A 15,833-nucleotide genomic window follows, 5' to 3' on the forward strand; every position below is an offset into this window, starting at 1 on the left:
TATAATGCCTGGTTATGTTCTGAACAATTCACCAGTGCATGCTATATCTCTGGAAATAAATACATTTTCTTACATTTTTCTAAAACTATATACACTTCTGATAAAAATGCAAGCATTTGAAGTATATAAGGGCGACATGGTGGCTCATTGGTTAGCAAGAAAGTTAGGATCGAGTCCCAGCTGGGCCAGTAGGCATTTCTGTGTGGAGTTTGCATGTTCTCCACGTGTTGGAGTGGGTTTCCTCCGGGTGCTCCGGTTTCCCCCACAGTCCAAACACATGCGCTATTGGGAAAATTGAATAAACTAAATTGTCCGTAGTGTATGAGTGTGAATGAGTGTTTCCCAGTGATGGGTTGCAGCTGGAAGGGCATCCGCTGCATAGAACATGTGCGGATAAGTTGGCGGTTCATTCCGCTGTGGCGACCCCGAATTAATAAAGGTGATAAGCTGAAAAGAAAGTGAATAAATAAATAAATGAATGAAGTACATAAGATATGCTTGACAGTGCTATTGTTTTAATCTAATTAAAGGGCACCTATTATGCAAACATGACTTGTATAAGGGGTTTCAACACAGTTGTGTGGCAGCAGTGTGTGAATATAAGCAGCTTCTAATGGTCAAAAAAAAGTGTATTTTTTATACTCACATTTGATAAAATCAGTCTGCAGAAACACTCTGATTGACATTCTTCCTTTGTACGTGTCATCAGAGGAGGAAAGCCCCGCCCACTAGTGATGATCTCTCGCTCATTAGCATAGGACGCTACAGTAGTCTTGTTTTTGAATCTGCCACTATGCTGACACATACATGTCCCAAATGGCACACTATACACTATGTACTCATGCACTTACACACTCAACAGTATAGTATAACAATGTAGTGTCGTCCCAAATAGAACACTAGTGTTTTTTTAATAATTTCACTTTTATTTCTTAAAATTAAAACGACAGTGACGGCTGACAATCGGGACATCAGGATGTACTCACTTTTTACTCAAATGTCGGGCAACGTCACACTTCCGGAAGCCGTCGAGGTTGAAGAGCCGCTTGGCGAGGCGTTTGGCAGCATCCAGATCTGCACGGTTCCCGTTACTGAGAGTGTCATTACTGCCCAAACCCAAACGCTCAATCAGCTCCTGATCCACATCCGGCTCTGCAGAGAAGCGTGGAGGTTTCTCTCTGAACACACACACACACACACACACACACAACATCATTCTGTTCAGCTGAGGAACAAACGTTTTATATCAACCCAGGCTCATTCTGAAAACGTAGTCCCGTGGACTTTTCTGAAGACCGCGAAATACGTCCCGGGAGGTACATATTTTTGCAGTCTTTGGTTTTCGCGAATCCACGAGAGGCCGCTGTGTGCACTTTTTCGCTTCTGAAATGTCTCCCACGAGTGCAGTTCACACCCGTGCTGTTCTCGAGTAAACCCACCAGAGGCCGCTGTCGAACGACCATCTGTCTGTCCGACCATCTGTATGTCCGACTGGCTGAATGATTGACTGGGCGACCGGCCAATCGGCCGGCCGACCCACCCTCCTCCTTCCCTGAACCCAACGATTTTACCGATTGACCCGCCCGCCCGCTTACTTCCCTAAACCCAACAATTTACAAAAGCCGTTCAGAAAAAGAAAAGCCCTCGTCTGATTTTTACTACGTTTTCGGATTTTACCACATTCTCACCCTGTTAAGAACTTGTTCACTTTATTTCTTGGATTCTGTTTTTGTCTTATCTGATTTCTGGAACCACTCTTCCCCGGACTCGAACTCGGTTGTTGTGGTCAGCTCCTCTCTGCATCTCAAGTCTGCCGATGATTACCACACAAAGGTAAGCGGTCAGCTGGTAATCGCTAAAAGGAACGGCATCATACCACCCCGCAGCGTTTGCTTAAAAAATTAAACGCAGCCATACGTACCTCCGGCTACATAATTCATAATCCGGCTACATAATAAATAATGTTTTCAGAATGAGCCTGGGTTGTTTTATATAAAGATACACTTTTTTCAGAACAAAGTAACATCTCACATCAGAAAATCCTATAGTCATTTCTAATAAATACTATAATGTAGTGGTTTTGATCCATACTACAGTATAGCACAATGTATTAAACTGTATATATTACAATATTATACGATACTGGAATTCGGTATCATTCGATACTGACATTTTAAAAACATTCATTTCCGATAGCATTTGAGCACTGTTGAGCACATTCTTAAACAGCGCTGATTTACCATTGTGTTCATGTGCTCAACAGAAATGACTGTGATTCAGTTCACCAAACTCACCACAGATACAGGGACACTGGAGCGTTTTAAAGTCACATCGTTCAGATGGTTTGTCTATAAGCTGACATACGAGCGATTCACTGATGAATCGCAGCAATAAAATGCTCCAGTGTCCCTGTATCTGTGGTGAGCTCGGTGAACTGATGACCTTCACGATAGTGATGCGCGGATGGCGGTTACATCCGCGGGCCGCTGCGGATAATCCGAGGGTCGGGTAATAAGAAAGTATTAAAGTGACGATCTTGGTGCGGATACATATATCAGATAAAAAATATGTGCGGGCGGGTGGTGGGTGGATGAGCCATGGATTCGGGTGTCATTTTAGCTAATCCGCGCATCTCTACTTCACGGCCAATCACAGTCATTTCTGTAGAGCACATAAACACAATGGCAAATCAGCACAGTTTAAGAACGCACTCAACAGCGCTCAAATGTTAGCAAGAAATGGACATTTTTTAAATTTCAGTATTGATTGGTACCGAATTCCAGTATCGTGACAACCCTTTAATATGCAACAGAATACTGTAGTATTTACAACAGTGACCTCTGGAATAAATACTGCAGCATACTTTAGTTTTTCCTACAATATTCTGTGGTGTATTGTAGTATAATGTACCCTATGGTTGTAGAAAACATTTATTTATATTACTATAGCTACTGTGTTAAAATAGCAACTGCAGAATAACCACAAGCATTAATTAAAGTAATTACTATAATATGGTTCAAAAAACAAAGACTACACAAGACGTGTCACTGGTATAGTTTTGAATGGGGAGAAGTGTAACGGTCAATATGGCGAATGAAGTCCCGCCTACTGCTACAGGAGCCAATCAACGATTGCTATAGACTGATGTTTCTCTGGGGGAGAAGCTGGGAGCAGACATGTGCTTTTCACGACAGGTTGTGTGGTCATCAAGCACACACGAATCTCAGCGAATACTTGCTTCACAGACATAAGAAACATATCAATATGAAGCTTGAAATCGCTACGTTTATATGAATCAAGTGCACTTGAACACAAATGTTTTTTGGTTTTGTAATCTGTATGAAACAAACGCGAGGTACAGTCTGTCCTGTCAAACGCACATCACATGACAGCAACTACTCAAATGCCAACAAACTTGTAAACAAAGAGTCGCTGTCATTTCTGGTGGAGATTCGCCATCAAGACCAAGTTGTGAGTTACTTCAGAAGAGCAGCGAGATCTGACGAAGCATTATCCAGAGAATGATCATGTGTAGAACGGCCATAAATGAGGATAGTGTCTTGATCTCGTTCATTTTGAGTGTGCATGCGCATTAGCTCAGGCAACTTGAAAAATGCAGATTTTTTTTTGATTCAGATGTTTAAAAAAACTAAACTTATGAGATAGTTGTTGCTTCATTTTATTGGTGATCCCAAATATGTAATATAATCGTAAGCTGGGCAAACAATTTTGGAGAATTTGATGTTTCCTCATTCAGACAGAATGCCCGAGCATACTGCCAGAGAGGCATTTCGAAGATAGCCGCCGAGTGAAATGACTTGCCTTAAAGGACTTTGATATTACTTAATATCAGTTATACTATTAGTATTTTTTTCATATGGGTTACAGAAAATGAAGGATTTTTGGCAAGGTATCTCACAGTAATATGTCATTTCTAAGGCCTATGAATGTGTAAGGGATTGTAAAGCTACAATACATTCAGCTGGTTGTTATCAGAATAGAGCCTGACAGGTTTGTCAGCAGCTGCTATTGCAAAAACACCCGGCTAGATGTACATTACCCTGCTTATTACACGGCTACTTGCCACAAAACTAAATAATTAGGCAAAAAAAAAAACATTGATCTAAGCCGCGTTAATTTGCTAGCTCTTTAATAAATCAAAGCTGACAGAAAAAATAGCTGAATGGAGCATACACTAATCTATGCATTATTCAGTCAAAAGATCTGGCCGTGAACATAGCGGCGTGACAGACAAGCATATAAATTATACAAATATGGATATAAAAGGACTCGCTAATGGTAAAGATTAATTGAAGTACCTGGATGAGCTTGAGCTATCAGTAGGCCCACACAGAATGGGATTGTTAACCCATCATTAATTCTGTTTATTTATTTGAGTAAATATGTGTAAATCTATATTTTTTCAGCTTTTAAATTAATTACAGTAATATTATTGACTGATATGAAAATGTTCATCTGATTCATGTACAATGCAGTTTGTACAGTAATATGTTCTGTCTTTTAGTAGAGATGTTATATGAGAGTCTTGCTTTGTTTACCAAATAATATTTTGAATCTATCATGTAAATAATATTTTGAATCTTTATCATGTAAATAAATATCAGTAACTTTTTTTCTTACAGTTTGAGCATCTGAACAAATGTAGAAATATTTTAAGAGAATAATATTATGTATATGTACAGTTGAAGTCAGAATTATTAAACCCCCCGAATTATTAGCCCCCCTGTTTATTTTTTCTTCCCCAATTTCTGTTTAACGGAGAGAAGATTTTTTCAACACATTTCTAATCATAATAGTTTAATAACTCATCTCTAATAACTGATTTATTTTATCTTTGCCATGATGACAGTAAATAATATTTGACTAGATATTTTTCAAGACACTTCTATACAGCTTAAAGTGACATTTAAAGGCTTAACTAGGTTAATTAGGTTAACTGGGCAGGTTAGGGTAATGAGGCAAGTCATTGTATAATGAAGGTTTGTTCTGTAGACTATCGAAAATAAATATATAGCTTAAAGGGGCTAATAATTTTGACCTTAAAATGGTTTTAAAAAATTAAAAACTGCTTTTATTCTAGCTGAAATAAATCAAATATGACTTTCTCCAGAAGAAAAAATATTATCAGACATACTGTGAAAATTTCCTTGCTCTGTTAAACATCACTTGGGAAATATTTAAAAAAGAAAAAAAAAAATTCAAAGGGGGGCTAATACTGACTTCAACTGTGTGTACTTCTTAGGGACCCCTTTAAAAAGGGGCTATCCCATTCAATAAATTCAAATTCAAAGAGATCACATGTTTAATTATAACGTGATTGTAACATTGCGGTCTCTATTATTTATGGGATTTTGGCATAAACTGTGATTACCAAGCTATTAACAAACACAAACAGCTTTACAGTCAGAAATCATTTCCATTTTGTGACGGTGTTAAATTGTTATTGTGACCTGTTGATCTGCTGTACTGCGATTCTATAAATGACGGAGTGACGGCGACTCATCCTTATCATCACTGACTCACAGCACAAACAAACCACCGGCAGAATGTGTGTGTCTGTGTGTGAAACTCAAACAAAGACTTCTGGAAGCGCTCAAACTCTTCTTAAAGAGACAAAGAGTTCATATTTACTCCCAAAAACATGTTGAAAAAGAAAATTTAGCATATTAACTGACATTAGCTGACATTTTTACTTACTGTAGAACTAAATTAATTAAAATATTATTAAAAACATAAAAATATAACTTGCTAAACTTAATATAACATGTAAATAAAAACACAATCTAATCAAAATATTAAGGTATTAATAATTAATTAATTAGTATCCATCAGTGATATTCAATAAAATAACCCGGCTTTATAATTGTGGATGAACAATTTAATAGAAATAACTCATAGAGCCACTCATACAGGTCAAATTAAGAAAAGAAACATGAATTAAAATAACTGAAATTCACTGCAACAATTGAAACTTTTTATGAAGATTCTAAAGAGGTTTGTCATCATAGTTACAGAACCATTAAACCAAAATCAAGACTTGTTTTATAAAAGAAACATCCCTCGTTTTAATTTAGCTGTGTTTGGCTTAAAAAATAATAACCCCACATTTTTCAGACTGACACATTAACTTAAGTAAAAATCATAAAAATAAACCCAATACAAATGACCCAGCAGTCTGAACCCTGTATTCATATAACAACCCAGCATTTTTTTTTGATTGACCCTGCATAGGGGAAAAATGAATGACTAAATGCTAAATGTAAATACATAAAATAAATAAATAAAATAAAGTTACTCAATAAGTGACTCATCATTTGGGTTAAACAATAACCCAGACTATTTCAGAGTGACCCCACACATGGAGAAAAAAATCATTAAAAATAACCTAATAAAATGGCCCAGCAGGCCAAACACAGCATTTGGATTTAAAAAAAAATAACCTAGCATTTTTAGTGTCCCCACATATGGGTAAAAAATAATTAAATAACCCAATAAAATGACTTAATCATTTGGGTAAAAAAAAAAACCTTTTTCAGGGTGACCCAAGACATAAGCAGAAAATATAAAAGCGTCTGCTAAATGACTAAATGTAAATATTTAAAGTCACCCAATAAAATGCCTTATTGTTTGGGGTAAAAATAACCCAGCATTTTTCGGTGAGCCCACACATGGGTAAAAAAAATATTAAAATAACCTAATAAAATGACCTAGAAGACTGAACTCTGCATTTGAAAAAAAAAATGACAGCATTTTTCAGAGTGACCCCTCCACATGGGTAAAAAATTATTAAAGTAACCCAATCAAATGACTTACTATTTGGGAAGAAAAAAAAACTAAAAAAAAAACAATCACATTTTTCAGAGTGACCCCACACATACTGCAGGTAAAAAACATAAAAGCATATGCTGAATGACTAAATGTAAATATTTAAAGTTACTCAATAAGTGACTCATCATTTGGGTTAGAAATAACTTATATTTCAGAGTGACCCCACACATGGAAAAAAAATAATTAAAAATAACCTGATAAAATGACCCAGCAGGTCAAACACAGCATTTGGATAAAAAAAAAACTGCATTTTTTTTCCAGTGTCCCCACACATGGGTAAAAAATAATAAAAGTAACCCAATAAAATTACTAATCATTTAGGTAAAAAAAAAACAACAAACAAAAAACAACACGTTTTTCAGAGTGACCCCAGACATAAGTAAAAAATATAAAAGCGCCTGTGAAATGACTAAATGTAAATATTTAAAGTAACCCAATGAAATGACTCATGATTTGGGTAAAAATAACCTAGCATTTTTCAGAGACCCCACACATGGGTAAAAAACTATTACAAAAATAACCTAATAAAATGACCCAGCAGGCCAAACACAGCATTTGGATAAAAAAAAATAATAACCTAGCATTTTTCAGATTGACCCTGCACATATTTTTTAAATAACCCAAAAATGACCTAGCAGACTGAACACAGCATTTGAATAATAAAAAAAAACTGCATTTTTTAGTTTCCCCACACATGGGTAAAAAATTATTAAAGTAACCCAATAAAATTACTAATCATTTGGGTAAAAAAAAAACAACAACACATTTTTCAGAGTGACCCCAGACATAAGTAAAAAATGTAAAAGCGCCTGCGAATTGACTAAATGTAAATATTTAAAGTAACCCAATAAAATGACTCCTCATTTGGGTTAAAAATAACCCAGCAGACTGAACTCTGCATTTGCATAAAAAACAATTACAGCATTTTTCAGAGTGACCCTCCACATTGGGGAAAACATAATTAAATGTAACCCTATAAAATTACTAATCATTTGGGTAAAAAAAAATTCAGAGTGATCCCAGACATAAGTACAAATTATAAAAGCGCCTCAAAAATGACTATATGTAAATATTTAAAGTAACCCAATAAAATGAATCATGATTTGGGTTAAAAATAACCTAGCATTTTTCAGTGACCACACACATGTGTAAAAAACTATTACAAAAATAACCTAATAATATGACCCAGCTAGCCAAACACAGCATTTGGATTAAAAAAATAACCTAGCATTTTTCAGATTGACCCTGCACATATTTTTTAATAACCCAAAAATGACCCAGCAGACTGAACACAGCATTTGAATTAAAAAAAAAATGTATTTTTCAGTGTCCCCACACATGGGTAAAAAATTATTAAAGTAACCCAATAAAATTACTAATCATTTGGGTAAAAAAAAAAAACAACAAACAAAAAAAAAAAAACACATTTTTCAGAGTGACCCCAGACATGAGTAAAAAATATAAAAGCATCTGCTAAATGACTAAGTGTAAATATTAAAAAACCTAATAAAATGACCCAGCAGGCTGAACACAGCATTTGTATATAAAACGTATATGCTCTTTAAGACAGCAGTGGATCAGTCCAGCAGTGCGCTGATGTTCAGGATTGTACCTGTGCAGTGTTGTGAAGAAGCTCCTATCCTTCAGCACAGAGCAGCTCCAGCAAAACACAGAGTGGCTTTTATTTCTCAGCCTGGATCTGCCAAAACGACCCCCCGATGCCCCTCTCTGGCCCTCCGCCATGCCTGTATTAACACTCCGCTTTTCTCACTGCACCGGACATCTCCTCAGGTGCTTGTGGACATCATCTGCTCTCTTTGCCACTGAATTAATCCGCTTTAGCGGTCAGGCGTCTGTAATCCTGAGATATCAAACTGCTGGTATTTGTCTTTCTAATCTGTCTGTCTAATGTTTACTGACGCTCCCTAATGACCTTCTCAGTCCAGTGCGGCATGTAAGACCTCCGTCTGTCCCGCTGAGAAAATCAACAAACCTTGTTTTCTGGACTCATTTCTTTTTTTAGTAGAGTTATGAACTAAATATTGAATCATTTAGACATTTCCACTGTGCGTGTTCAGTTCTTAAAGGGACAGTGCACGCAAATCTATAAATGCCATCATTATATAATTAATTTATATAATATTTTAATAATGTGGCACGGTGGCTCAGTGTTTAGCACTGTCGCCTCACAGCAAGAAGGTCACTGGTTCGAGTCCTGGTTGGGCCAGTTGGCACTTCTGTGCGGAGTTCGCATGTTTTTCCCGTGTTGGCGTGGGTTTCCTCCGGGTGCTCCGGTTTCCCCCACAGTCCAAACACATGCGCTATAGGTCAATTGGATGAACTAAATTGGGCGTAGTGTATGAGTGTGTGTATGGATGTTTCCCAATGCTGGGTTGCGGCTAAAAGGGTATCCGCTGCATAAAGCAAATGCTGCATAAGTTGGCGGTTCATTCCGCTGTGGCAACCCCTGATGAATAAAGTGACTAAGCCGAAGGAAAATTAATGAATTAAATTTTAATTTATAATAACTTATAATACAGGCCTGTAGCCAGGGGGGGTTCTGGTGGTTCGGAAGACCCACCCCTCACTGTCAAAGGTCTGTTAATCAGTTTTGGCCAATGCAAACAATTACTTTTCATGAGTCCAACATGTGCAAGAAAACATCTGATATAATCAAAGTCATCTTTCGCTACTGTTTTGTTTTTACATAGAGAAAAGAAAACCTTTGACAAGTAACTTATCAAAGTTTTTTAAATCTTGCACCTTATACTCAAAATAAAACATGACCAATAAAAAGCAAAAGAGGCTAGAAAAATTGTGAAGCCTTAAATTATTATTATTATTATTATTATTATTATTATTATTATTATGACCAAATTCCGACTGAGGAAAGTGGAATGTGCTGGCCAGTTGAATGTGCTGGCTACAGTTTTCAATTTAAAACTATTCTTCTAATGATATATGATCAGTGGTGGGAAGAGTACTGAAAAATCATCTCATCACTCAAGTAAAAGTACCATTACTTGCCTAAAAATGTAGTGCAAGTAGAGTAAAAGCATCTGCTGTAAATATTACTCAAAGTATGAGTAAAAGTAGCCCTTTCAAAAGTACTCAAGAGTAGTGAGTATTACGCTGTTAAAAACTGATGCATTTACATGCAATTTGTGCATGTGTGTAAACGTAACATTCTGTAGTGCATTTAGTTATTACCTAGCAGGCACACAACATCATAAGATATGAATATTAGGTTAGACTTGGGTTGTGACGTCATGTGACCAAAATTCAACATCTAGCCAGCGCCTAAAGACAATGTTATATTGATGTCCAATACTGACGTTAAATGATGTTGATATTTGGTCAATTTTAGGTTGTTAGAAAGTGACCAAAATCCAACGTCGACCCAACATCTAAAACCAACATCATATTGACGTCAAATACTGACATTTACTCATCAGGTATGGCAACCAAAATCTAACATGTGATAGATGTCAATAGTGGTAATGTCCACCACAACGTTAAGCTGTTACATCATTAGATGTTGATATTTGGTTGATTTTAGGTTGGAAATTGATATCGACATGATGTTGAGTTCTGACGTCAACTCGATTTTCATTTCCAAACAAAACGCAACATCCCCATGACGTTGAGGTACAACGTTAATCTGACGTCATGTTGACGTCTTGTGCCTGCTGGGTGTTTAAGACCATTTGGGTCATCATACAGTAAACATCCGTTATCTTCTCATCAGTGACATGCATCTAAACAATCTCCGGGTCAATGCGTGTGAAGACTTTGGGAATCTTCTTGGACACTTTTAATGCTTCCAAACAGTTTGCTGCAGTTATAAATCGCTCATGTCTTGAGGGAGTTCATTATGATGTGATTTACCTTCTATGTGTGATTTGATTGGACTCGCAGGACTGATTTTTCTTATCCCCATAGACAAGAGAAAATAAAGTAGTGACTGCAGGATGAAGGAAAGTAGTGGAGTAAATGTACAGATACAGCACTGAAAATGTACTCAAGGGAAAGTAAAGGTGCACATTTTTAAAACTACTTAGTAAAGTACAATTCCTGAGAAAAACTACTTAATTACAGTAATTTGAGTACTTGTAATTAGTTACTTTACACCACTGTATATGATGTAATAAATGAGTATTTTAAAAATAAATGTCACATTTCTTTAATCTAAATATTTAGGAGATATTTTGGTACATCAAAAAGTGTGGTCATGATGACCATCCGACAAGCTATTCAGCTAAAAACAATGCTTAAAATGTCACTAAATGGAGCATTTAAATCTCATAATTAAATAGAAAATGAGGCAAATAACTGCAAAACGCTCCACTTATGGAAAAAGAAGAAACACCCTTTTTACCGGGCTGGCTACGGGCCTGTATAATATTATATTAATTTAATATAATAATACCTAATAATCAGTGGTGTAGTCCTAAAAAAAAAAAAAAGGTGGTGTACTATTACCCACCCAACCCGCACATGTTGCATTATAATTTTACCTGAACGTTTCAGCGAGACATCATTCAGTTGACTTCGAAAAACAAATTAAGATGAGAGTTAAAAAAACATTTGGTTTACAGTTAAAGGGGATGCGAATACACGTAAATTAGGGAAATCTAATCAGCATAACAAGTGAGTATACCGAGGGTATACGCAATTATTGATCCTCAGAAGTCGTAATACCCAAACAGCTAGTGGAAAAAAGTAGGCATACTGAGTATACGTGCGTATAGCCCAGACTACACCACTGCTAATAATATACCTAATAATATACACTCACAGGATGTATATTATTGCTTATCTACAATACTGCTACTGCCATGCTATACACACACACACACACACACACAATAACCGACATATCAAAGACTCTCATTATACGACAATAGAGAATTTGATTAGTTCACAGGTTGGCTAACTAGCTTAAATCCATTAAGTTGTGCATATTTCAATTACTTAACACTTAAAAACGAAACATAATATGAGAATTTTTAATGTAATAATCTCTAATGAAACACAAGTGGTTTGATAAAGCATGAATAACGCTTATGTATAACGCTGTGCTTGATTATAGTGACATTTTCACTTCTGAAAGACTGCCTCCACCTTGTGGCTCAGAAGAGCTACTACAGTACAGTACAGTAACAGTGATGTGCCGCAGTGCACATTGACTCCTCCATGTACAGTTGAAGTCAGAATTAGTAGCCCCCTTTGAATTTTTTTTTCTTTTTTACATATTTCCCAAATGATGTTTAACAGAGCAAGGAAATGTTCACAGTATGTCTGATAATATTTTTTCTTCTGAAGAAAGTCTTATTTTATTTCGGCTTTCAATTAGAAATGAGTTATTAAAACTATTATGTTTAGAAATGTGTGAAAAAAAATCTCTCCGTTAAACAAAAATTGGGAGAAAAAATAAACAGGGGGGGCTAATAATTCTGACTTCGACTGTACATGTACTGTACCACATTTACTACAGGTGCCAATTCTTTTTCCAAGACTCCAAAATAGAAATAAGACAAAGAGCCTTTAAACGTTCACAGACGAAGCTGGATGGAGCGACACTTCTGTTTGTGAATACATCAAAATTAACAGTTTCCCAATCTGTCCCCAGCCTCCTGCTTTCCATGTTTGTCTCAAGGTTATTTATGCAGCAGTTTCTTCAGGTCTCTGCCAGCAAACATCTTCGCCTTTCATCTGTCCTTTACACACACGCACACACATACAAACACACACACACACACACACACACACACAGCCTGCAGTCGAGTCATAGGCACAGCAGATGGAAAAGGTTAAACCAACAGACTAATAGGTCATTCTGAATCATTATGCAGTAAATTAGCCACACTTGGATGGATGAAGGAAATATTGCTTACAATTCACATCAAGCGGTTCACCTATACCCCGTCTAAAATGAAACGTGTGCATAATACAACAGTACATAGAAAATAATATCAACTATAAGTCAGTGGTGTCCATTCCTGCTCCTGGAGGGCCACTGTACTGCACATTTAGCTTTTACCCTAAAAAAAACACTTCGAAGAGAGCTATTTTTCCTTACTAGGCATACTAAAAACTCTCAGACAAGTTTGGACAAGTATTTTAGACGAGTTTGGACACCCCTGCTTTAGGATTAGAAATCACAATACTAAAAGTGGTAATATATATATATATATATATATATATATATATATATATATATATATATATATATATATATGTGTGTGTGTGTGTGTGTGTGTGTGTGTGTGTGTGTGTGTGTGTGTGTGTGTGTGTGTGTGTGTGTGTGTGTGTGTGTGCGTGTGTGTGTGTGTGTGTTATTTTCTCTTCATAATATGGTCAAATATAACCTGAACATTTCTTGGCACTTCTCTTTAAGTGCATCGAGATTCACATCGTAAACAAACTGCAATGTGTTCCATCAAAGTAAACAGTAGCCTCGATACTCCCTCTGCTGGAGAAACAGAGCAATTGCAAAGACTTGAGCAATAACGTTACCATCAGTATGGAGGACGGGAAAGCTCAAAATGGCATTTTCCATACCACCAAGTTGACCTACCACATTTGTTACATAACCAGAACACAATAAACATCAGGAACATGTTGTTACAGTGCAATCTGCAACACGGCAGCCTGGATCCCACTGATCTCTATAGGTTTATTGCATCACATATACACTGATTTGCAATAAACTGTAAGACCTCACGCTAGAGTTAAGAATAAATAATATATGGAAATGTTTTCTTGTGGGCGGTTTGAGCCTCAGCTGGGTCAGTTGGCATGTGGAGTTTGCATGTTCTCCCTGTGTTCGCGTGGGTTTCCTCCGGGTGCTCCAGTTTCCCCCACAAGTCATAAGTCATGCGGTACAGGTGAATTGGGTAAGCTAAATTGTCCGTAGTGTATGTGTGTGAATGAAAGTGTGTGGGTGTTTCCCAGTGATGGGTTGCAGCTGGAAAAAATGAATGAATGAATGTTTTCTCATTCGCAGCTGGTTGATACACTGTCAATAGGGGAATATGCAGAAGGACTTTTAATTTTCAGTAACTCAGTTCAAGTTTTGGTGAGCCACTTTTAAAGGTTCAAGAAACCCTTGAGTACTTTTTTTGAGATTTTAACAGATATGTGTGTGTGTGTGTTGAGCATCAGTTAAGACAATGTTAGCACCTGTCAGCTTAAATTGTGTGGAAAACTGGATAATTTTGAGCTTTTGTCAGCTGATTTCTTCATCCGGGTTTAAAATGATTTTTGGTGCGGGATTAAAATCGGTGACGTAGCACAAAACTGTGTGGAGTGATGACGCGTCGGTTTCTCAATATTATTCATAGAGGAGTTTTCTTATCCTATGAGAAGACCCTGCTTCCTAATTATTCATGACTGCATGTGCTTCTCGAAGGAAAAGCAGACCTGCCAAGCTGTGAGACCCAATGTTGATGACTGGGTGAGACCACGTCCATGGACTCTGCATAAGGCAAGCAGTATTTAGCTGTTCATGAAGGGTTGTGTGTGCTTGTTTCCCTGATCCACGGGGTTTGTAGCATGTTTTTCCCTGCGATCCTGTCAGGAGAAAGAAGCCTTTAGTGTGGTCGAGAATGTGCTTGTTTTGCTCACTTGGCTTCTGAAGGGAATTAGCAATTTCTCCTCAACTTTCCTTTCCGACTCGGTTGTGGTATTGCTCAGATGACTCGTCAGACACGGGTGCTCCTGCCAAATTTAAACTAGTTTTTCCTTCATTTCTTGGGTCCAAATAGACTGAAAATGAGCTCTTTTAACTACTCCCTCATCCTCCCGCTGGCCTGCAGATACCCACACTAGTGGATGCTGCTCTCTCATTGGCTGTAGGTGATCGCAGATGTTATTTTCACTCAGAACACATTTCACATGGCATGATTTGAATCAACGACAGCTCCAGATATTTAGCATGCCAAATATGTCCCGGGTGTCGGCGACTCATCAGCGATTCTCTCAGATCGCGTCTTTGATAGTTGACACTGACGCGTGAACGAGCACCGATTGGCCTGTGATTTCAGGCATTTGTCTGTGATTTCGGCGAGTCTATTAACTCTGATATTGTGGTCTGTAACTCCCTCTCCCCGAAATCTCAGCCATCCTGCATCATGCTCTCTGATTGGCTGTTGCTCATCGCTGATGTGTTTTTCAGTCAGAACTCATTCACACAGCGTGATTTTTAATCACGGACGGGCAGTGCTTAATTTGTAAATTTCAAGGTCCCAGAATAGATCGGGGTAACGGATCGGGAATAAAGTGAAGAGCCGTGTGAGGAGGGGGATCAGTAAAATGAAGTGCCGGATCCAGATCTGGCTTGTTCCAGCACAAATTAAGCCCTCCCGACAGGTCACGGTCCAAATATTTAGCATTCCAAATATTTCACAGGCATCTACGACTCTCTCTGATCGCATTTTTAATTCACACTGTGTTTGTCCCTCATGATAACAAGCACTCCAATTTCTTTGCCTCCAATTTCAGGCTTTTGTCTGTGATTTTAAATCGGGGTTAAAATCATAAGTTGTCCTACCCCAAAAACATACAATTCCCCAGTGGACCCTTTGCACAAGACAGCTGTGATGAGTTTAATAGTCATCAGCATCTTAAATCTTTCAAAGTTTTTAATATTTAGATAAAAAAACATGTACATTTATATGTATTTACTATAGGTGGTCATAGATTAATTTTTAAATCTAGATTAATCTCACTGTAATCTTGGAATTAATCTAGATTAAAATGGCTCATTTTAATTCTGCCGAAGGCATTCAGAATATGTGTACTACCCAAATAATGACTAAAAGTAAGTGTTCGAAAACGGGTTTCTCAAGCCAGGTGGCGCATTAGACCAGGGGCTCATCTCCTGTTTCTAAAATGCACCCAAAATGCTTGAAAAACTGTTCTACTATGATAATTGTTGATGAAAATAAATGATGTTCAATAAGATGTACTTGTGTTTACTA

General features: G+C 37.2%; 1 protein-coding gene across 1 annotated transcript in view; it reads right to left on the reverse strand.

The window, feature by feature from the left end:
* LOC130238123 (uncharacterized) overlaps positions 1 to 15,833 on the reverse strand; it is a 56,910-nt gene that overhangs the window by 27,273 nt on the left and 13,804 nt on the right. Inside the window, exon 6 of the mRNA XM_056469029.1 lies at positions 987 to 1,178. Coding sequence (XP_056325004.1) covers positions 987 to 1,178 — 192 coding nt within the window. The remainder of the gene's footprint in view (positions 1 to 986; positions 1,179 to 15,833) is intronic.

This window comes from Danio aesculapii, chromosome 12, assembly GCF_903798145.1.
Source record: "Danio aesculapii chromosome 12, fDanAes4.1, whole genome shotgun sequence".
NCBI lineage: Eukaryota > Metazoa > Chordata > Actinopteri > Cypriniformes > Danionidae > Danio > Danio aesculapii.